The sequence below is a fragment of the Callithrix jacchus genome, chromosome 13 (assembly GCF_049354715.1).
Source record: "Callithrix jacchus isolate 240 chromosome 13, calJac240_pri, whole genome shotgun sequence".
Classification (NCBI taxonomy): Eukaryota; Metazoa; Chordata; class Mammalia; order Primates; family Cebidae; genus Callithrix; species Callithrix jacchus.
In genome coordinates, this window is record NC_133514.1 from 16,124,682 (window position 1) to 16,149,287 (window position 24,606).

General features: G+C 43.1%; 1 protein-coding gene across 7 annotated transcripts in view; it reads right to left on the bottom strand.

Annotated features, from left to right (window-relative positions):
* Nucleotides 1-24,606, bottom strand: part of DOCK5 (dedicator of cytokinesis 5) — a 219,064-nt gene that overhangs the window by 24,824 nt on the left and 169,634 nt on the right. For all 7 annotated transcript variants that reach the window (XM_078347202.1, XM_078347201.1, XM_008979098.6 and 4 more), the window contains 12 exons: nt 24,212-24,290; nt 21,867-21,967; nt 20,623-20,681; nt 20,134-20,288; nt 18,893-18,978; nt 15,570-15,729; nt 14,935-14,975; nt 13,600-13,690; nt 10,868-10,987; nt 8,911-9,000; nt 6,706-6,810; nt 310-451 (listed from right to left, as the gene is read on the bottom strand). In XM_078347202.1, coding sequence (XP_078203328.1) covers nt 310-451; nt 6,706-6,810; nt 8,911-9,000; nt 10,868-10,987; nt 13,600-13,690; nt 14,935-14,975; nt 15,570-15,729; nt 18,893-18,978; nt 20,134-20,288; nt 20,623-20,681; nt 21,867-21,967; nt 24,212-24,290 — 1,229 coding nt within the window. The remainder of the gene's footprint in view (nt 1-309; nt 452-6,705; nt 6,811-8,910; nt 9,001-10,867; nt 10,988-13,599; nt 13,691-14,934; nt 14,976-15,569; nt 15,730-18,892; nt 18,979-20,133; nt 20,289-20,622; nt 20,682-21,866; nt 21,968-24,211; nt 24,291-24,606) is intronic.

Here is a 24,606-nt window from a genome sequence, read left to right on the forward strand (position 1 = left end):
CCAGTGCAGAGATACTGTTTCGAAGTCTACAACAGAATCCAGAATTCAGAATAGGAAGTCTATGTTCCACCTAAGTTCGCCATCTGGCTAGGAAATATATTTCATATCCATCATTTGTCTATTATCACTTCTTTTGCTATGTCATCGCCACCAGCTAACACTATTAGGGTCCCAAGGATTTTACATGGAATGGGAACCAGCATCAGAGTGCTTGAGAGGATGGGACTGTAGCTCCTATCGTCACTGGCTTAGCTGGGGCTGTGCAGAGCAGTAAGTGCCTCAGAGCCGTATTCCCCATGGGAAGGATACACTGCTTTGGAGAGGACTTTATGTCTTCCCCAGGAGGCGTGGTACTGGTCATCTTCTCCGCATTGGGAAACTGGGTTAGCAACCTCAGGCTGAAGTCCTCTCGCCTCTCATATTCCTTTCCCCGGTAGATGAAGATTTTATTCTGAAGGGGAGAGACAGCAAGGGAAGTCATTAAATAGGAAGAGTGAAGAGGCAACTGGCATTCTGGGTTCTGAGGGAGACATGGCCCTCCCTAGCCAAAGTTCAATCCACACCATCGAGCTCTTAGTGAGTATCTAGTCCATGCCCAACAGTGACCGTCATATCTTACAAGAGCTGCGGTTTATTTCAGAAGTTAAATCATAGGCATGAAAAATACTTAGGCCAGTGCTTCTTCCAGTGTGGCCCAAGGACCATGGCCAGTCTGTAAACAGGATCCATCTGCAAGGAAATAAGAAACTTGTGCCCTCGTTTAAATCGATGGCATGACCAGGCATGCTGATAGTTTCATGTCAAGACAAAATATCTTCCTAAGGAAGGAAGGAATAATTAATTTACATTGAGGAACTCCTTAACGATCTCATCATGATCCAATAACAGTGTGTGGACCAGCACTTGAACAGCACTGCCTAAGTGTCTTCCGGCACAGAGACAGTCACAGAGAACAGGAGCAATGGACCACAGTCCCCAGCCAATCCAGAAAGTCTGATAGAAAATCACTGCATTAAATACTATTTTCTTCACCCTAAACTGTAAATTTAATCTGTTTAATCAATTTTTTTTTTTTCCAAAGAAATTTCCTAGGCCCCAGGAATGGGAGTAATTTGTCTCACAGCTGTGGTTGTCTGGGCAAGTGCAAACACAGCCATGTATGAAATGAGCAGTTTGGAATTTTTAACCAAGACTTGGGCCCAGGTTGTCTTGTAAAATGTCTTTGAAAATCACTTGTCCATCATATAACAAATATTTATTGGGCAAACAGAAGATCAGCTGGGAAACAGGAAAATAATGGTGATCCTGCTGTCACAGAACTTACCTTCTGGAGGACAGAATAAAAAAGAAGCAAGTAAATAAATAAGTAAACATGACAGCGTAAGTACCGTGAAGGCAATTACACTTTCCAGGCAAACACTGAATGAAGGGAGTAAAAGCTGCCGGGTCTTCTGGAATACATGGTAACACTTTCCAAGCTAGGAAAACTCCATGGGACTTAAGCCTGTTGAAATTCTATCATTCAGATGAAACGCGGTGGGCAAAGGATCAGAGTATAATAAAATGCTAGTTGTATGATGCAGACGATAACCATCCAAGGAATTAGAGAAGCACGTCAGCAAGAATTAGCTCAGCGGAAAGAGGAAGCTCCAAGGAAATCATGGGCCTTAGATGGACATAGATGGATGAATGAGATAAGGAAAGGTAAAGAGAAGGGGTGAGAAGGACCAGGCAGGCACGTGGAAAGGGGAAGGCCCAGGGGCAGAAAGATCAGAGTTCCAGGAGAAGAGATGAACTTGGACTGGAAGAATGAGCCAGACTATGAATGGTAGGTTTCAAAGACTCAAAGGCATGTTCATTCACTGGAAGTTCTGGAAGGTGGAAGCCGCATGACAAAAGAAGAAGTGTAGACAATGTAAGCCAACAGTGGAATCTATGCCCAGCTGAAGGCTCACAGGCTGAACTGAGCAGAACGAAAAGTAACAGCATTCAGTGTTTGCCTCTTTGGTGATGGAAGAAGAGAAGGCAGATAGGGGAGTTGATGCTGATTCAAAGATCACTGGTCTTCAGCCTAGGAAACATAGAGAAACCCCATATCTAAGAAAAGCTAAAAACATTAGCTGTGAGGAGTGGTGCATGCCTGTTAGCCCACCTACTCAGGAGGCTGAGGCAGGAGGACTGCCTGAGCCTAGGAGGTCAAGTCTGCAGGGAGCTGTGATTACACCACTGCATTCTAGCCTGAATGACAGAGCAACACCCCGTCTCTCAAAAAAAAAACAAAAAACAAACCAAAAACAAAAACAAAGTCACTGGTCTTGGAATAGGAAGAATAGTGGTACCCTTGATGGAAACAAAGGAGATAATGAGATCTCACTGGGCTGGAAGGAGAAGATGTAATTTTATATATTCTGAATTTGGGGAAATATCCCATAGAATGGAAGGGCACTGAGGTTACATCACTCCTAAGGATTTTATATTCTATAGTACACTTTGAGGTATGTTGAGGACTATAAACTACTTAACAGTTTCCTGAGCACTCCTATATGCTATTTAAATCTCAAAACTTTCCTGTGATATAGGCATTATTTTTCTAAATTACAGATCAGAAAACCAAGACTCAGAGATTATGTGATTGACCAAAATCACATACTCACTCAGCAGGTGATTTAGACTAGAATGCTTTCCACTTGAAAGTCTGGTGTTCTTGATTTCATGGAACCACGGCTGTCTCTGTGGTCACACTTCCTGATTTCATGCAACACACAGGCGTATGTAACAAGTACAGCTGGGGTACCCGTCCTCTTATGTTGACCTGGATTAAACTAGAGCTAATGCTAGACCCTGATGCATTTAGAGCCTATAGTTTTTCTATTTTTTAATTTTTGTTTTCTTGAGACAGGATATATCACTCTGTCGTCCAGGCTGGAGTGCAGGGGCTTGATCACAGCTCACTGCAGCTTCTAATTCCAATCCTCAAGCAATCTTCCTGCCTCAGCCTACTGAGTAGCCAGGACCACAGGCACATGCTACCATGCCTGGCTAATTAAAAAAAATTTTTTTTTTAGAGATCGGGTCATGCTATGATTCCCAGGCTGGTCTCGAACTGCTTGTCTCAAACTCCTGGGCTCAAGTAAGCCTCCTGCCTTGGGTGCTGTAAAGTGCCTGTAAAGTGCTGGGATTACAGGCATGAGTCGCCATGCTTAGCTCCAGACTTTCCACTCTTTCTTTTCTTTCCTCTGCCTGGTCCATTTCATCCCCAACCATGGTTATTTTAACTATACATAAGTAACTCACCAACTTTTACCTCCTGTATGTAACTTCATTTGAGTTCCAGATCTATACAGCTAATGGTTGACTTGTGCCTTTTGGATGTTCCAAATCTACCTCCCCTTGAGTATGTGCAAAACCAAACTTTTGCAAATACTTTAGAAGGCCTTGGGAGGCCCTCTGCTATCTGGTACCCACAGCCATCTGCCCCATTCTCCTGTGCACCCCCTTGTACACACTCACCCTCTTGTACTCCAGGCTCACAGCTTTGGGACCTGCTATTCTCCAGGTCTGGGACCTTTGCTCATCCTCTTGAGAGCTGCATGGCTTACTCTTTAACTTTTTTTATCTGTTGTTTTTTTTTTTTCCAAAATGCCATTTTCTTTTGGAAGTCTTTCTTGTTTACTCTATTTGAAATTGCAACTCCAACCCCAACACCTGCCTCTCTAGTCACCTTCCCTAAGACCTCTTCTCCGGGATACTTACTGAACAGTGTTCCAGGCCATCTGATACACTAAAGACTTGATTGATTGATCTCATTTTTTGATCATTCCAAGCTGAAACATAAGCTTGATAATTTCAAGATTTTGGTTTGTTTTGACTCTGCTCCCATGCCCATATTAGAGCCAAGTACACGGTAGGAGTTTAATAAATATTTACTTAAGGAATAAATTCATTCTCTCCTCCATGACTCTGGCCTTTTCCGGTCCTGCTGACCCAGTAAATGGGGGTTCGACTACCCTCTCCAATGATGCAGGACAGAAGCCCAGAAATGATTGTTGGCACCTCTTGCTTCCTCACCCACACAGCCCATCAATCATCAGATGCAGTGACTTCATCTCCACCAGTCGAGTCTTTCCGCTTCTCTCTAGAGCCACCACCCCCACTTCCCGAGTCTAGCCTGTCATCTTTTTTCTGAACATCTGCAATGGTTTCTTAGCTGTTTATTCTCAAACACCTTCTGTCCATTCTCCATAGACGACCATGGAGACCAAAGCCAGATGACCTTTCCAACACAAAAAAATCTGCAGTGGCTCCCACCACTCTCAGGATAGGGACAAAACAACCCAGGAAACCCCAAGGCCTTGCAGGCTCTTCCAGGCTTCCCGCCTCCCCACTGGCAGCCCAGGTCTCTTTGCACCTGCTGCACTGGCCTTTCCTTCCCAGGCACTGCCCTGCTCTTGCTTGCCGCTTCCTCTGCCTGCAGTCCTTTTTCCTACCTGCTTTACTTCCTCCACTCCCACCTTAGCTTTCAGATTGCAGCTGAAACAGAAGTTCCCTGGAAAGCCTTTCCTCATGTTTTATTTTATTTATTTTGAGACAGAGTCTGGCTCTGTCGCACAGACTGGAGTGCAGTGGCACAATCTCTGCTCACTGTAACTTCCACCTCCTGGGCTCAAGTGATTCTCCAGCCTTAGCCTCCTGAGTAGCCGGGATTACAGGTGTGAGCCACTGCTCCAGGCCCTGATTGTTTTTTTTTTAAGACATAGGCTGTGTGTGGTGGCTCCCACCTGTAATCCCAAAACTTTGGGAGACCGAGGCGGGTGGAACATCTGAGGTCAGGAGTTTCAGATCAGCCTAGCCAACACGATGAAACCGCATCTCTACCAAATATAAAAATTAGGCGGGCCTGGTTGTGCACACCTGTAATCTCTGCTACTTGGGAAGCTGAGGCTCGAAAATTGCTTGAACCCAGAAAGTGGAGGTTGCAGCAAGCAGAGATCACACCACTGTACTTCAGCTTGGATGACAGAGTAAGACACTGTCTCAAAACATAAATAAATAATATTAAGACATAATCTACATACAGTAAAATGGACCCCTTTTAGTGTAAAATTCTGTGAGTTCTGACAAACATAACCAAGACCAATCAATATACAGAACAGTTTCATTGCCACTGAAACCTTCCCCAGGCCCTTCTGCAGCCAACCTCCCCGTGACCAGCAACCACTGATCTATTTTCTGCCCTGAGAGGAAGTGTTGTCTTAGCAAGAATTCCACATAAATAAAACCACAGAGTCTGCAGCCTTTTAAGTCTGACTTCTTTCACCGCGCAAGATGCATGTGGGAATTGCGCCTGCAGTTGTGCGTTTCAGGAGCTCGCTGCCTGTGGCTGCTGCAGGGTTCTGTTGTGTGGACACACTGCATTCTGTTCATCCCGTCACCCCATCGGGGACACTTGGATTGGATCCAGTCTTTGGTGACTATGATTAAAGCTGCTGCTATAAACATTCCTGTACATTTTTTGTAAAGGAGTAAGTTTTTATTTCACTTTGGTAAATATTTCCTGGTTATAAATTCTTATAGTACAGGATATCTTTCTTGTTTACAGTTTATTTGTTTGTTTATTTTTGAGACGGAGTCTCGCTCTGTCACCTAGGCTGGAGTACAGTGGTGTGATCTCTGCTCAATGCATCCTCCTCCTCCTGGGTTCAAGCAATTCCCCTGCCTCAGCCTCCTGAGTAGCTGGGATTACAGGCATGCACCACCATGCTTGGCTAATTTTTGTATTTTAAGTACAGATAGGATTTCACCATGTTATCCACACTGATCTTGAATACCTGACCTCAAGTGTTCTGCCTGCCTCAGCCTCCCAAAGTGCTGGGATTACAGACCAGCCCACTGCGCCCGGCAGTTTAAATTTTACATTCATGTGTGATTAAAATCTCCCCTCATGAATTTAGGTTGTAAAATCCATGAGGGTAGGAACGATGTTTGATTGTAATCAGCAAGATATTTTTAATGCCTTCTCTATTCCTGGCACAGAGTAGATACTCAATAAATACTCACTGACTGAATGAATAAACTGTCTCTTCATTAGGCATTCTTAGGAATGTAAATTGCTTGCTTTACCACTTGTTTTAAAATCAGGAGAAAGGAGATGGATAATAAATGTTTAAGCAAAGCTCAGCTCTAAGAGAAACTTTCTTTTAGTAACATAAGAATTTTTGTTCATTAAACTGTGAAATGAATATCGCATTATAGACAATTTTAAAATGGAAGAAAATGCCATCGTTGTCACTATTATTATAACAAAATGTTTTAATTTGAGAGACTCTTGCAGTCTGGTTCTTGGGATACCAAGTAGGTATACTTTCAAATTAGCTCTGGCTAGAAACAAAATAAACAACAAAATACATCAGTCCACACTTTTCTCCCGGCGTGACCCGTGGCAGCTGACCAGTACAGGGGATGGTTCTGTTTTTTCCCTTTTTCACTGCACCTGGGAAAAGTCATTTCAAAAGACCTGCCAGAACACCAGGGGTGTCCGGGGGTGTGGGGTGAAGAGGCCAGCCGCTCAGGAAGTGGTTTCCCTCCCGTACCTCCCATAGCGAGAACACGGGTCAGCAGCTGCTAACATACTGTTGCCCATCTGGAAAAGAAATGAGTCTTCTCCCTCCTCCTAATGGCCTGGGAGACCACCATCAGGTTTCTTACCCGTAGGAAAGAAGGAAAGCCCTGTCCATAGTATCCAACAGCAAAGTATTCAGGCTGAGGCCTCATTGCCTTAATGATGTTCTCATAAAATGAGGCCCTTTTTTTCTGCAAAACAAAACAAGACATTCCAAGGGGAGATTATAAGGACATGGTTGGAGGGAAAAAAAAGTCAGACTTTGTTTTGTTGTTTCCCATGCAATGCAGGGCAATGTAAGGTCTTTGGAAAACACCCTATGGGCAGAAAAGGGTGATTCTGTTCTTGGATCACAGGTTATGGACCTGGGTTCCATGAATGGGTGTGGGAGGGCTGGGACTCCCTGAGGGTATATGCAGAAGTGTGTGCACATTCAAATTCTTCTGCATAACAGGGCAGTGCACAACTTTGAGCAATTTCTCAAACTGGGCTCTGGACCTATGAAAGGTTAAAAGGTGCATTCTGAGATTCACAGAAGGTGGCTGCACTTAACCAGAAACCCATGGGAGAAGATAAAGATTCTTCCTCCTGACCTTCCTTCCAAGGCCAGGCACAGTGGCTCACGCCTATAATCCTTGCACCTTGGGAGGCAGAGTGGGAGGACTGCTTGAGGCTAGGAGTTTGAGACCAGCCTGGGCAACACAGTGAGACCTCATCTCTATGAAAAATTTTAAAATTAGCCAGCAGCTGTGGCAGGAAGTTGTCTTGAGTCCAGGAGTTCAAGGCTGCAACTATGACGGCGCCACTGCACTCCAGCCTGGGTGACAGTGAGACCCTGTCTCAAAAACATTCTAATAATAAAATAAATAACTTGTTTTTAAAAGAACTGTGCAGTTCATGGAGGTGGTTTGGATGAAAATGTCTGGTGAATTGTAAGTGCCCAGAAGGTGGTGATGATGTTCTGTTTTTCAGTACTTGCTACCACTTCTATCTTTAATTCGTCACAAGACGAGGGGCTTCCCAGCTGTGACTCACAGTGTTGGCCTTAAAGAAAGCAAAATAGCCAGCCAGACCTGGGCAGCTCTGAGCAATGACCCGAGCCCCAGCCCCACAATACTTAGCATGCTATTACTCTTCTATCTAGGTGACGGGCTCTGTCGAAATACTATTTTCTTAGACTGGTAACATATCGCATTACTAGTATTCCAGCTCAGTTCAGTTGATAAAAAAATTCATTTTGAGACAGGATCTCACTCTGTTGCCCAGGCTGGAGTACAGTAGCATCATTACAGCTTGCTGTAGCCTTGACTTCTCAGGCTCGGGTGATCCTCCCACCTCAGCCTCCCAAAAATTAGCTGGGACTAGAGGAACGTGCCACCACACCAAGTTAATTTCTTGTATTTTTTGTAGAGATGGGGTCTCACTATGTTGCTCAGACTGGTCTGGAAGTCCTGGGCTCAAGCAATCCATCTGCCTCAACCTCCCAAAGTGTTGGGATTATAGGTGTCAGCCACTGCACCCAGCCCAGTTGATGATATTAATATGTGAGTTTTTTTGCATGTGACAGGGGCTGGTATAGTACACTGGTAGACTTTTTACAAAGTGATCTTGACACATGGCTCCTCAAATAAATGATAATTTCATGACTATGGGTGACCTGATCTTTTCTAACTCCTCTACTAAAAATTACTGAATGCAATTTTGTGGTTGTCACCATTGGGTATTCAGAATGGTGGCTGTCTGTCATCGGGCATTTACAGTGGCAGCTGCTTTCCATTGGACATTTGGAATGGCGGCTGCCTACCACCAGGCATTTGGAATAGTGGGTGCCTTCCACCAGGCATTTGGAATGGTGGGTGCCTTCCACTGGGCACTCAGAATGGTGGCTGCCTTCCACCGGGCATTCATTTTTGTTTTGCTGTACTGATGGCTGGGAATATGGAAGATCCACAGAAAGAAAAGTTGCTTCAGGAAGAAAGAGAGAGCTGCCTATGGAGATCCTGAGGGATGTGGAAGGTGAGTCACTATTATGTGAAACTTGACATTCTACACCTTCGAGACAACCCCATTCCACTTCCAGGGAAGTTCTGAGCCTCCCGTGAAGGATAATTTGCAGAAATATTGATGAGAGCCTTTGCACTACATCTTTTCTTTTTCATTCTCATTTCAAACAAAGTTTGCTTTTCCGCTGTAAAAGACACAATTCATCCTATCAATTTATAGAAACATTTTTATGAGCACGAATTTTAACAACCCTGTTGGAGGCCAAACAAATTTTGACCCAGACTCACCAGGAGGTTGCCAAGGCCCTCGTAGTCAAACACTTTGCTTTCGTAAGTCTCAGCCAACTCTTTGCTCAGTTTGATGGCCTTCTCCCACATCTTCAGAAAAAGGAAAGTAGGGTTAAAGTGGAGAACAAGGCAGTCCAGCAGCAAAAGCCACTGGCAAGTCACTGGGAATGAGCAAGTGGTCGTGGGGGTTGAGTTTCGGTAGATATTCCTCACTTGCTTTATCCCTTGGATCAATGAAACCTTCTTTATGACATCATAAAGACAGTGTAGATTGGCAGCTTTGCCGGGGCAGCTTCTGTAGTTCTGTTTGCAAGGACATTAAGAATAACTGCCATGTGTCCCCCAAAAAGCAATACTGCATTTTATAGGCAAAGTATCTACAAAACTTGAAAGTAGAGAGGACCCACTATCAGCCAAGGTTTGGAGAGCATGCAAGCCTTGTTGGAGGGGGAAAGGAAGCTCCTGTGGGACTCTGGTTCAGAAACGTGTGTGTTGTTGGTGTGTGTGTAGGGGTGTGTGTGTATGTGTAGGTGTAGTTACGTCATTTGTGGGATGGAAAAAGCTAACAGTACCGTTGTGTGGAATTTGGCAATCTGTATATCCATGCAGGGCACTGATTCCCCTACTTAGTAGACACGAGTTTTAGGAAATGCCTCCGAGCATGTATAACCTTGTAAGTTACAGGCTAATGCATGTCCTCAGTGTCTGAAGCTAGCAGCCCAGATTGAGCCTTCTAATCACTTTGGTATTTCATGAGCTGTCTCTTGGATGGATACTATTAAACCCACAGCATTGGGTCACCTCCTGCTTCATTCCTGTTCACAAGGTGCTATGTTCCATCATTTCCGGCTGCTAAAGGAATGTGTGCAGAGCCCACAAGCCACTGTGAAACACTTCAAAATTAAATCTTTTTTAAAGTCATTGTTTGCAAAATTTGTCCCCCTCTGAAATCTCAGAATTCAAGGATATGCAAGGAGAGAATAAACAGTAGTTGTTTGTTACTGTTGCATATTAAATAATGTATCTGGTCTTGGTCCTGAGTTCCAGTGAGGTAGCTCCTAAACGCTCAGAATTTCTCAAGTAATAAAAGTCTTGGTTATTCCTGGTGCCACCACCCAAGGATCACACCCAAATCTATGCTAATGAGTCACTCATGGTGGCCTCCTAGTCTCAGGATGGGCTACCATGCCAGAAATACCAACCACGTGACTAGAAGGTTAGGGCTGTGAGCCATGTGGTATCAGCCTGACCTCCAGGGACAAAAGGAAGGCTAAAGATCAAATTCATCACGTAGTTAAAGATTCAATCAATTATGTCTGTATCATGAAACCCTACAGTGGCTCACACCTGTAACCTTGGCACTCTGGGAGACCAAGGCAGGAGGATCACTAGAGCCCAGGACTTCCAGGTTCTAGACCAGCCTGGGCAACAGGTGGGACTCCATATCTACCAAAAAAAAAAAAAAAAAAAAAAAAACTTCAATGAACACTCTGTGGACCCATTGCTTGGGTGAGCTTCCTGATTGAGGAACACACTGATTTGCTGGGAAGGTGCCCCAACTTCATGGGGGAAGACACAGAAGCCCCGTGCTTGGGACTCTCCCAGGCTGTTCCCTGTGGGTCCCTTCATTTGGCTGGCCCCAGTTTACATCCTACTTGATGAAGCTAGAATCGTTAAATATAGCACTTTACTGTGTTCCGTTGGTTGTTCTAGTAGACTATGAAGCCTGAGGGGGTAGTGGGAGCCCCCCAAATTTATAGCCAGTGGCCCAGAACTGTGAAGAGACTGGGGACCCCTAAAAACTTGTGGATGGCATCTAAAGCGGGGGCAGTCTCGCTGGAGACAGTGCCCTGAACCTGTGTAGTCGGTGATAACTCTAAGTGGTAAGCATCAGATTGCACTGCGATACTGCAGTCATTTCCTTGTTCCCCCAGTACAAAAACAATCCAATACTCACTTTGCCTTTGTCAAAATATGATATGATTTCTTGATACAGCTTCTCTTTAAGCTCTTGCTGAGTATAAACATAGTAACTGTCCCTCTGAAGCAAATGAGGCACACAGGGCTTGTCAGACCACTGAAAAGGAAGGAAAGCCACACATAGTTAATATGACAAATATTCAGCCCCTCACAGTCAAGACGATATTGCATGTATATTTGACTCATTGACATTGTATTTTAGCTTATGTATTAAACTCAGAAGTTACATACACACACATAGACACATGCCAGCTCCAAAACAAGTATCATGCCAAATAAATGAACACTCACAGAATTCCCCCACAAAATCAGCGATAAAGAGAAGGTCGCTAACCAGCATGACTATCGCTGTTCTGGGCCATCATTAATATAGTCAGTTAAAAGAAACAAATTAGGAGTATAAAAATGAATAGAAAGAGGTAAAACTATCACAATTTGCAAACATTATGGTTGTATTCCTCATAAGGCAAGGCTGTTGACTAACAAACTACTACACGCAATAAAATAATTAAGTTACGCAGCAGGAAAAACATTAATATACTTGGAATAAAAGAAACTTCAGATACATGGAAACTAAATATACAGAAGATAATACCAGAACAGAACCAAACAAAAATAAGTCCAAAAAGATAACATTTCTAAGAGTGAACATTACAAGGAATACGCAAGACTTATATGCAGAAAACTTTCACACGCCATTGAAAGGCACAAAAGCAGACTCAAACAAATGGAAAGTCATACCATGCTTTGGATAAGAAAACTCTATTTCATAAACATGTAAATTCTCACTAAATTAATTTTTAAATTTCATGTTTCCAAAGTCCATATGGAAAAATAAACAAAAAGGAATAGGTAGGAAAACTCTGAAAAAGAAGAGCAACCAAGAGTAACTACCAGGTAATAAAACATACTATCAAGAACTCATAATTAATACAGTGTGGTACTGGTACATGAATAGACAGAGACCCATGTAAAAGCATATACAATCTAGAAAGAAATTCCCTCCCTCCAAAAACAAGGATTTAGTAATAAAGATGGGATCTTATACCAATAAGCAAAATGTGACCTATACTTAACAAACAGCATCTCTATTTAAATAGCATGCTAAGGGGAAAAAGCTACATTTATATCTCATACCTTACACCAGAATAGGACAGTTTCTGAATTGCCAAAGTGGAAAGACCTACAGTTACAGACACTGGGGATTTCTTTCTGATCGTGCAAAGGCAAAGCTCATAGTCAACAGCTTCACCTTCTAAGCTATATACAATAAGTTTTTTTTTTTTTTGGAGACAGAGTCTTGCTCTATCACCCAGGCTGGAGTACAGTGGCACCATCTCAGCTCACTGCAAACCTCCACCTCACAGGTACAAGCAATTCTCCTGCCTCAGCCTCCTGCATAGCTGGGACTACAGGCGTGTGCCACCATGCCCCGCTAATTTTTTGTATTTTTTAGTAGACATGGGTTTCACCATGTTAGCCAGGCTGGTCTTGAACTCCTGACCTCAAGTAATCTGCTGGCCTCAGCCTCCCAAAGTGTGGGGATTACAGGCGTGAGCCTCCGTGCCTGGCCTATTATCCACTTAAATATGAATTGTGAATTTCCTTTGGGAAGTGGTGAAGCATAGAAATCCTGTTTTTAACTTGTATCTTAGGACAATGCATGTATATTACTTCAGTATAAAATAAAAAATTCACTGTAAATATGAATAGCTGGGAACAAGACTGGAGGCAGAGTGATCCAACAGAAGGCTGCTGTAGTCCTAGAGGTGTGACATGCTGATGGGATGGACGAAGGTGGTATCCAGGGAGATGAAGAAAAGTGGACTGGCCAATGTGGTGGCCCACACTTGTAAGCCTAGTACCCTGGGAGGCTCAAGTGGGAGGATTGCTTGAGCCCAGAAGTTCAAGACCAGACAGGGCAACATAGGGAGAACTCATCTCTTAAGAAAAAAACAAAAAGAAAAAAAAAAGTAGATAGGTTAGGGGCATGTTCTGAACAGAGGGGACACATCTCTTGCTTGTGGAGAATGTGGGAGGTGGTGAGTAAAAGAGAGAAATCAAAGATGACTATGAGGTTGCCTGAGCAACTAAATAGATGGGAGTTATTAGTAACATGGTAACGAGGTGTGACAGGATGGGCTGGGGAGGCGCAGAGTGAGAAATCAAGGTTCCTGTTACTGGTTTGTTCAGTCTGAGCTGTGTATTAGCCAGTCAAAGTTTATACGTCAATCCAAAGTTAGAGGAAGTGATCAGGACCAGAAATAATTACTTGAGATTCATAACATATACATGTATTTATATCCAAGCCACAACATAAATCTATTTAGGGAGAGAATATAAATAGTAGAGTACTTCTATGGTATTATATTCACTTACAACTCATCTTTCTGCAGTTTTCTGCATTTTACACATTTTTTAATGTATTCATCAATGTGTGTTTTATTTTTAATTAGAGTGTCAATTACCAAAGGTTCCTAAGTCATGGTCTGCTTTCCAAGGATTTTTAAATAAAAGATAACTGGAATTTTCCCATACTTGATCTACAAACTAGCTGGGCCTATTTTAAAAGAATTTTTAAAAAACCAACTTGTATAAAAGGATATCCCTGGAATAAGGTTTTTTCCCATTAAACTCCTGAAAGGTATAGAATTTAGTCTGAAAGGACACTGTACTCCACCCCATTGAAACAGGCTCTCAGCCATTCACCTGCAGAAGCTCAGCATGCAAGAGAAGCGTGTAGGCAGCTTCCGTGTAGTTCTCACAGTCTCGGTGCAAATCTCGAAGCTTGTACAGATATCTGGCAAGAAGGGGAGAAAGGAAGCATTTTGTCACTCAAGAGTTTTTGTTTTGTTTGTTTTGTTTGGAGACAGAATGTTGCTGTGCCGCCCAGGCTGGCATGTGCAGCGGTATGATCATAGCTCACTGCAGCCTTAAGCTCCAGGGCTCAAGTGATCCTCCTACCTCAGCCTCCTGAGGCTGGGACCACAGGCATGTGCCACCAAGCCTGGCTAATTTTCATGTTTTACAGAGACAGGGTTTTGCCATGTTGCCCAGTCTTGAGAGTTGATCTAGTGTTCAGCTCATTCCATAACCAATCCCCAGCCTGCTTCCCTGCCTGACCCCCTTCCCCATTACTGTTCAGAAGCATTTCCTTCCTCTTGAGCCAAGGAGTTGGTTCCTCCCCATTTCTTTAATACACTGTGCAGCCTTCTGCTTCCATATTTTTCCGACTCCATCTAAACTAGACAGAGTTTCTCCTCTTTTTTTTTTTTTTTTGAGATGGAGTCTCGCTTTGTCTCCCAAGCTAGAGTGCAGTGGAGTGATCTTGGCTCACTGCAACCTCTGCTTCCTGGGTTCAAGAGATTATCCTGCCTCAGCCTCCCAAGTAGCTGGGATTACAGGTGCCAAACACCATGCCTGGCCAATTTTTGTATTTTTAGTAGAGATGGGTTTCACCATATTGGTCAGGCTGGTCTCGAACTCCTGACCTTGTGATCCCAGCCTTCCAAAGTGCTGAGATTACAGGCATGAGCCACTGTGCCCAGCCTCTCCTCTTTCTTTAAGGCAGTGATGCTTAATGTTTTTAAATTTTAGGTCTTTGACCCCTTTGGGAAGCTAATGAAAACTATGGAATCTCTCCCAAAGAACGTGCATATTGGTTATGTACAAGTTTGTTTTATGTACAGGGATTTGCAGACTTGAGGCTAGGACTCTTTGGCAGGTTTTCCTGCCTCTCCCTGTATAGCCTCTCCCTACGCAGCCTCTCCCTGTACAGCCTCTCCTGCCCACCCAGGCAGAGAGAAGTTGTGTATCTCTCCCCTGATCCCTGACATGACCTCACTTACGCATTCCTTCTGGTCGTACTTACTTGTGTATCTGTCTAAAGAGTTTATCTGTTCAGGGTGAATGAAGCATATCATGTACTTTTAGGGGTCTCTCAAAGCAGCAAACATGGTGTTAGGCATGGTATTTGTTTACTGAAGAAATCAATCACAAAGCCATGAAATAAACTGCAGAAGCAAGATGCTTCCTTCAGCTTACCGTATGTATATGTCCTCTCTCTTCTTTTCTTTATAAAAATTCTGCCAGAGAAAAAAAAAGAGGATCACAAAATCCCAAAATAAATCAAGAGCTATTGACGAGCTGGCCACAAAAATAGCCAAACCACTATTGTCGCTTTCCCACAGTTTCACTTTTCCAAAGAGTTCACTGTTTCCCTTTAACAAATATCCCTATAAGAAAAGGGGATATTTATCCTCAGGAAGCAAAGGCACAAGAATGACATAACGGACTTTGGGAACTCAGTGGGGAAGGTTACAGGGGGGTGAGGAATAAAAGACTACATTTTGGGTACAGCGCTTGGGTGACAGGTGCTGTAAAATCTCAGAGATCACCACTGAAGAACTTATCCATGGAACCAGAGACCACCTGTACCCCCAAACCTATTGAAATCGAAATGAAAACAAACAAAAAACACACCAAATTTATCCTTGGGGTCTGTGGCTGCTGATACCTGTGAGCTGAGCCAGCCATTCTGATCAGACTCAGGAAGACCCCGGCTCTATGAAGGTGCCCCAGGGCACCTCTGTGTCTGTGAGATCTACCTAGAGCTGAGCTGTGGGGTACAGGGGTGGCCTGGCGGTGCCCTCCTGCCATCCCGGGGGCATGTCACATACCAGCACGTTCACGGTGCAGCTCATGCGGTTCTCCTTGCTCTCGTCCTGCATGACGATGGTTCTATAGTCCAGCAGGTTCTCTAAGAGGCTGCTGACCAGGAGGGCGAAGACCTCCCCAGAGCCGGAGAGGTATTTGTGTTTCCGGCAATGTTCTAGGAGCCTGGAGAGGTGGAGGGAGAGACAAAAGCCTGGGTCCCACACTGTCATTCCAGCAGCACTGACCAGGGTCTTAGCAGCAGCTGGGGCAGGATTTGATGACACAGAATGTCAGCCTTAGATATGAAGTGACACAGTTACGCCAACACACACCTCAAGCAACATCTTCCTGGCCTGGAACCTTCGCTTATGCTGAGCTCTGTTGACTTGAGTTCCAGTTTTCTTTAGGACTCAGCTTAAGTCCCACCATCACTTAGAATCCCAGCCCACAGTGTCCTTCTTTCAATGTCTTTTGTGTTTGTGTTTTATTCAGTCAACAAACCCTTGCTCAAAAGGCTTACGTGTGCTCTCTGAGAACTCTAATCAAGCTGTATGAGACCATTTTCTTCCTGTCTCTATTCTCCCTGAGGCCCAGCATTCATGGCGTCCTTCAAACATTCTGGAACGCCCTGGATGGATGTCCAGCCTAGAGGAACCTAGTACACCTCCTGAAACACTGAAACATGGCTCTTTAAAGTGTTAGCTTCAGATAAAAATGCAGAGTTATGACTTTCAGTCTAAATCCTGTCCCTTTGGACCCACATAGAGTCAAATTCTGGGGTTTATTAGATTAGGTAATCAAAAGAAAAGAGGGACAAGAGGGAGAGGGAAAGAGAAAGAAATGGGTCCAAAACATTAGTTCAGATTTAGGGTTATTCTTGGGCACTAGAGACCTATGTATCTGTATTTTTTCTGAGTTAGTGATCTAGGAAGGAAACGAGGTAAGATCCTTACATTTAAAAAAATCAGCTGTAGGATTAAAAATAGTAGCATATCATGTGTAAATATTGTGTGTATATGTGCATAACTTCACTTAATTCCACATAAGATCAGAATTGCAAAAGATACAAACTGGAAGGTTTGAACCTCAAATGGAGAGACTTAATGGAAACACAATGAAAAATCGAACCAAAGTTCTTATCACCATTAAAAACAAAAGAAGAAAGACCTCTAGTCCTTTCAAATACAGACTGTTCATCAATTCAGTTCCATGGCTAAGTATTCCGAGTGCTAGTTCCTTAAGGAATCTTCAAAAACAAAAACATTTGGGAGTCCTGTCCTTAAACCCAGACCCTCACCCACAAACAGGTGAGCACTGTAGTGAACAAGGCAAGCACTCAGCTGGAGATGCAGTTGGTCAACATCAGAAAAGTTCAGGGGACGTGAGAAAGCAATGGTCTAGAGTAGCTACCACCTGAATGAAGGGAAGGCCTGTAAATAATAATAACAGTAGGCCAGACGGGGGTGCCTCATGCCTGTAATCCCAGCGCATTGAGAAGATGAGGCGGGAACATCACTTGAGGCCAAGAGTTTGAGACCAACCTGAGCAACAGAACAAGACCCCATCTCTACAAAAATAAAAATAGCCAGCTGGGCACGGTGGTGCATGCCTATAGTTTTAACTATTAGGGAGGCTGAAGTGGGAGGATCACTTAAAGTAAGATTTTGAGGCCAGCCTCGGCAACACAGCAAGACCCCTTTTCTTTTCTTTTTTTTTCTTAGAGACGGAGTTTCGCTCTTGTTAACCAGGCTGGAGTGCAATGGCGTGAACTCGGCTCACCGCAACCTCCGCCTCCTGGGATTGGGCAATTCTCCTGCCTCAGCCTCCCAAGTAGCGGGGATTACAGGCACATGCCACCATGCCCAGCTAAGTTTTTGTATTTTTAGTAGAGACGGGGTTTCACCATGTTGACCAGGATGGTCTCGATCTCTTCACCTCGTGATCCACCCGCCTTGGCCTCCCAAAGTAAGACCCCTTTTCTACTCAAATAAAAAAAGGAAACAGCTAGGCATGGCAACACATGCCTATAGTCCTAGTACTTGGGAGTCTGAGGTGGAAGGATTGCTTGAGCCCAGGAGTTCAAGGCTTTGGTGAGCTATCATGGCACCACTGCACTCCAGCCTGGGTAACAGAGAGAGACTCTATCTCTTACAAACAAACAAACACAGGCCAGGCATGGTGGCTCATGCCTGTAATCCCAGCACTTTGGAAGGCCAAGGTGGGTGGATCACAAGGGCAGGAGTTCGAGACCAGCCTGGCACAGATAGTGAAATCCCATCACTACTAAAAATACAAGAATTTGCCGGGCACAGTGGTGGGTACCTGGAATCCCAGCTACTTGGGAGGCTGAAGCAAGAGAATCACTTGAACCTGGAGGCAGAGGTTGCAGTGAGCCAAGACTGTTCCACTGCACTCTAACCCGGGCAACAGAGCAAGACCTCATCTCAAAACACACACAAATGCACACACACACACACACACACACAAAACAAACTGTAATAATAACAACCATGAACACTAGAGCAGCCAATATTTATTAGGCATGAACTCTGCAACAGATGCTATGTTAGCCCATCATCTCCTGTAATCCTCAAAATAATATAAAAAAAAAGATGCTATTCTTGGAGAGGGGGAGAAAAATGAGATGTTGGATAAGCAGAATCACTGGACTAAAGCCAAACTCTTAATATGAGGCAAAAACAGGGTTTAAAGCTCAGTCTCTCACTGAGGCCAGCAACTAAGTGTTTTTAGTCACTTTCCCAGTTTTTATGACTCCACAGGTGCCAAGAAAGATGATGAGGGCCAGAGGGTCATAGGTGAGTGTGGTGTGGGGCAAGAGGGGACAGTGGGGATAATGGGAGCCCAGATAGGGGCATAGATGTGTGGAATGGGGTGGATGACAGGGCATGGCAAAGACCAATCTGGCTGGAGATAGAACTGCTTTGGTTTTATGTCCTTTATGGGGCATAAGTTATTTGTGACATATACAGCACACCTTGAAATATTTCTTCCTTTACATTGTTGCTTTGCAGTTATAATTAGAGGTGCTAAGACTTTTGTTGAAGTTCAAAAATGCAAACACTGGGCAAAATGCCACTGCTCTGTGCACCTCCTCCTCATTTCCATCTGCTGTGTTCTCTAGGGCCAGGCTGGCCAGAAAACACCGACATTTGACTCCCACCAGCTAAAGATGTCAGCCGTGGACAGTACACACCCCGTAACCAAACCGAAGACCACAGTGGGGGTGGCCCCGGCGACTCTGAGACTATCGGTGCAACAGCACCCCTGTTTTTCTCTGTTACTAAATGTCACCACTGACTTAAGGTTTTGTCCCTGAAATACTCACAGTTTTTCCAGAAGGACCTTGTATTGTTCGTCTCCTCTGCCCCCTTCTACCTCCTGGTCCAGCCTTGTGATCAGCTCATTCTCAAACTGAAAGCAAAGACAGAGTTTCATAGGAAAACATGGCATCCATAGAAGACGACATGGCCAACCTTTCTAGACTTGGTCAACCCATTCATTAAGTTGTGAACTGTTTCCAAAACAGATAGGGAGCATCACAGAGGGTCACACATGAACTGTGCACCAAGACCCTATCAAAATGTTCTAATGTAGTCTCATGTTACTTTGTCCTTTGCATTACATTTGATTAAAAAAATTATTATTGTTATCCAAAACATTGCTTTATGTTACAACTATGCATGTAAAAATAGAATAATAATTCTAAGGCTGGGTGCAGTGGCTCACACCTATAATCCCAGCACTTTGGGAGGCCGAGGAGGGCAGATCACGAAGTCAAGTGATCGAGATCATCCTGGCCAACATGGTGAAACCTCGTTTCTACTAAAAATACAAAAAATTAGTTGAGTGTGGTGGCAGGCACCTGTAATCCTAGCTACTAGGGAGGCTGAGGCAGGAGAATCACTTGAACCCGGGAGGCAGAGGACGTAGTGAGCTGAGATCACGCCACTGCACTCCAGCCTGGTGACAGAGCGAGACTCCGTCTAAAAAAATAAAGACAAAAATAAAAATAATTCTCGTTTTTCTATTTTGTTTTAGTTTCATGTCCAAGTCTCGGCAGTGAGATTGCTTTTGCAGAGATTCACAGCTGCTAAAAGATCCTTTCAATACTAATACACTTTGTAGATAAGAAAACAGAGGCATGGGGAAGACATATGAGGAAAACCACATTCTCAAAGCTACAGAGTAATGGACTAGAACTTAACCCACTGCACTGCTTTCAGCCATACTATAATAGATAGGTTTTAAATTCGATTCACTACATCACTCTTTGGGCCATACTGAAACAGCCAGGATTAAAATGCATGAAGTTAAGTTTTTTAAATTATGCAGAGACAGGGTGTAGCCTTAGGAAAGACATGTAGCAAAAAGATCTCTTCCAGGTTCTGGGCTGTATTACCTGACTCGATCTCTAATTGCTTTACAAAATGAAATATAAAGTGAGTTTTCAGATCAATGTGGACTTGCACTATTTAGGTTACTGCTTCTCTATCTACACAGAAAGAAATGAGTTATGAGTCGACTATATGTGCATTTACCAACACCACAGGGTCTACTACTTCTTACCATATGGAAATTGCCATTTCCACTGAAATTGAACTCACACTGCATCATATCAAAGAAAATGGGGATTGTGGCTTTCCGGAGCTCTACTTCGGGGGTCAGAGTGACCTCCAGAATGGGACCCACCATGGATGGGATGAATTTGATTTTGTGGGGACCTGAAATGAAAGTAAATGAAGGTATTAAAAAATTATTTCATTGAAAGGAAAGTGTTACAATCTTCCTCCACAGGGCCCATAAGAAAAGAAAAGGTTTATGTGGGAAAATCAACTCAATTCAGAAGTGAGTGACTCAATATTATATTCTGATAACACGTGGATGCCAGAGTAAGAGGCAGTTCATTATCAGTGAAACCCAAAAATCAACTTTCACTTCCAGACACACAGACAAATACATCTCAGGGTTATCTGGATTAAAATAAAAAAAGAATTCATTGTGGGATGCTTATCACTCAGAGGTTGTGATCAGGCCTGTTCAAGGCTAGACACTCACCCAGGTTATACCACATGTCCCGGATTCTAAAGCCGATTGCCTTTCTCATGTCCCCATACCTAGGAAGAAGATCATAAACCAGAAGGAGGATTTGCAGTGGAAACGAATCGCATCAACACGATAAGAAGTAAAGTAAAAACAGTCTGTGTCCCTCTTGGTCAGTCTTAAGGCCCAGCCTTAAGAAATGAGGTTCATACCTAAATGAGCACCCAAAGAGAATAGGGCACACAGAGGCCAGGGGACCCTGACAGCATAAAAAGCCAAATGAAAATGCTGAAAAATAACTGAGAAGATGAGATTAACAAACTCACTTCAGGGAGAAGAGTGAGACACAGACACAGCCAAACAAAACACGGCAAACACTGATGAAAAGGAAGATGAACAGAGTATGATTATCCGGTAATGTGAGTGAAGTCTAACAGGCAGACTCAATACTTTACAGACTTATATTTGGGGAATATACATCCATTCCAGTGTGTTCTTCAACGTATTCACACTGGAAGGCTCTGCATCATGCACTCTCAATGGGACTGATACCGCCCACAAAGGGATACAAATTGGTTCTTGGGAGCAAAAAATACTTTGCAGTTTTTGGCAGGTTTTGAGGGAGGAACTGGAGGTAGAAGAGACTAAATAATTCTCCTAGGTATCACAGAGATCCCAATAAGGGGAACAGGACTAAAATTTCAAAGTCTTCAAATACTACATTTCGCAAGTTATTTTTTAACAACATGGCCTTTGGGCCATGAAATGAAATATTTTCCTAAATCTCTTATCACTCCTGCACATGATTCCATTTTGAATTCCAGGCCAGGAATCTTGAGGGCATTTTTCTGCAATGTTTGAGTCCTGACTTTCTCTGCTGAAACAACAGAGAGGTAGAGCCACTGTGCTGGAGTGTGGTTTGCGAAGCACTATGAGCGAGGAAGTACTATGCCTACAATCTGGGGAAGCTGCAAGCAGAGGCGCAGCTGTTCTTGGGGAGGGGCATGCAGAAAGCTGAGGTCCCTCTCCAGGTACGTATTTGATAAAAAGCTTGCGATGACTGATGGGAAGACAGTTGGGCCTTAAGAAAAGAGAGGTGAACCTGAGGAATATGAGGTCTGTTAAGTAAGTAGTTTAAGGCCTACCTCACTCACAACATGGATAGTCACTAAATAGTAACTTCTGTGATATCTAAAATACTGCTCTCAATATAAACTGAAGAAGCCCCTTCCCGATCTTAACTTTAAATGGACACTTACTTTTTAAGAATTTTGGTGCGCTTGGCTTGTGAGAAGGTTTCAAGCTGAAGGGACTCGTGGGTGAGAAATGCTACTGCCAAATGGAAGTAATTGTTCCAGAGCTGTTCAAAATTAATTGTGGGGGTAAAAGGAAATGAAAAATAACATGAATAAGGATCATAATAAAACAGTGTCACATTGTAAAAAGTCATTAACCAGGGGTTAGTGAAACAACAAAATACAATCTACAAGATTTCTTTTTCCTGGGTTTTGATTATTCAATCCTAAAACCTTTGAGACTTAATATTAAGCTTTAAAAAAGCATTTAAACGATTATATTTTTCTTTCCTCCTGGGATAAAGGAAAACTGCGGCCAAGAAGTGTATCTATTTATAGTAGTTGTTTGGCACTATGTTTCAAAAGCCCTACAATTTCCCCAAACTTTGGAAATAGTAAACACTTTTAGGACGTTATCCTGATGAAATAACGACGAATATGTATATACACACGAAGACAAACATGACAAATGTGTGTCTGTGTGTGTTTTTCTTTTGCAACAAAGTGTTGCTCTGTCACCCAGGCTGGAGTGCAGTGGCGTGATCTTGGCTCATTGTAACTTCTACCTCCCAGGTTCAAGCGATTATGTTGCCTCAGCCTCCTGAGTAGCTGGAATTACAGGTGCCCACCACCACACCTGGCTAATTTTTGTAGTTTTAGGAAAGAGGGTTTCGCCATGGTTGGCCAGGCTGGTCTTGAACTCCTGACCTCAGGTGATCTACCCATCTCGGCCTCCCAAAGTGTTGGGATTACAGGTGTGAGCCACTGCACCCGGCCAACCACGAATATTTAAAAATATTTAAAGCAAGGAAATCCATCACAGTGTTATTTAACATAATAGAAAATTGAAACAATCTAAATGTTCATAAGAATTTGATTAAATACATCATGGACCAGTCATAGGACAGACAGTATTCAGACATTAAAAATTTAAAAATATTCAACATTATTGAAAAGATCACAGATAACTGAGAAAGGAAAATAGTTTAAAAGGGTACCAAAGAACTGCACAGCTCAATTCCATTTTGGCAAATATACATATATACATACACATACATATAATATATATTCATCTATATGTGTATGCATCTGTGTGTGTGTGTGTGTGTGTATACTTTCCTCTACTTATGATGAGCTTCCACTTTTAAAGTTCTGAGGCAAAGAAACATGACCTGCAGGTCAATTCACACTGACTTCCTAGAACTGAATCAAAAGAAAATCCTCACTCTCTACACCCAAGTAACAAAAGGATCAGAGACTACTCCTTTGCAACATGTGGCAGATGACAAATTCAAAGTATTGGTCCCCTCCCACAACCAATCAGACTGGTCACTAGCCACTCCTTCATTTACACAGGGTGTAACCAAGTAACCAATGGGAAACTTCTAGAGGGTATTTAAATGCCAGAAAATTCTGCAAGCAGTGCTCTTGAGCCGCTTGCTGGATCCCGCTCCCACTCTGTGGAGTGTACTTTCATTTCAATAAATCTGTGCTTTTGTTACTTCATTCTTTCATTGCTTTCCTTGTGCATTTTGTCCAATTCCTTGTTCAAAATGCCAAGAACCTGGACAATTTGTAGTCAAGAACCACCACTGATAACAGTTCCACAGATACAAAGACAAAGAACACAGAAAGCACATCACCCACAAAATGCAGAGTACTCTGGGAGGTAAGCAGCATGAGAGCAAGGAGCTTACCTGCCTTCACCAGGGAAATGCCCCTACTGGGGCACAAAATAGTGCCCTGTACATATAAGTACTCTGACATTTGTTAAATGGATGAATGAATGAGTGAATCAATGAATGAGTGAATGAAGATAGAGCTAGTGAATCAACGAATGAGTGAATGAAGATAGAGCTAGTGCTATAATCTGTTCTGTAACTCCTTTAGACTTTCACAAACTATGAATACAAACTGCTCTTTAGAACTCTCCATTTGTAGATAGGAGAGTTACCTGTGCCCTTATTTGTAGCCATGTGTGTCCACGTGTATTTGTGTAAATATACAAAGGGTCAACTCCAAATGTTTACAGCGACAAGGAGGATTATTTGTATTTCTGATCTTCTACTATTTTTAATTTTTTTTTGTTTTTTTACATGTGTTACGTTTATAGAACGAAGAAACAACCCCTATTTTATTGTGTTTAGAGGACAGTGGGACAGGTACGTGTGCTTTAGAAAATGAAAAAACACAGGAAAATCTTTTTTACATGGAAATGGTGAAATCTGAGGAGACATTTTCCAAATTCATATAGTTCTCTTGCCATGGGCAAAGAATTACAGAAGCATGTAGGTGAGACACATGCCTACCTGAAGTTCAAAGCTTGCCTGATCCATGAAGCATTTTGTGAGAACTTCAGCAAACTGATTTATAGCACGGAGAAAAACCCTGGGGAAGGAAAACACCAGATAAAGAAGGCAACTTTATGCCCTTTGAAACCTTTTCCCACCAATGTTAAAAACTAAATCAAACCTGAACCTGGCATCATAAGACCTCACAATCTTACAGTGTCCTGGTAGACCAGAAGCACAACACCATCCACAGACGGGGCACAGGAGCTTAGTTTATAGAACTCACAAGACGAGCCACTCAGGGCCACATCCCAACGTAGCTAATTGATGGCACATCTGTGACTGCAAACCAGGCCTCTTAAGCCTCAAACCAGAGTAATATAGAGTCTATTATGATGCTTCTGTTGAAGCTT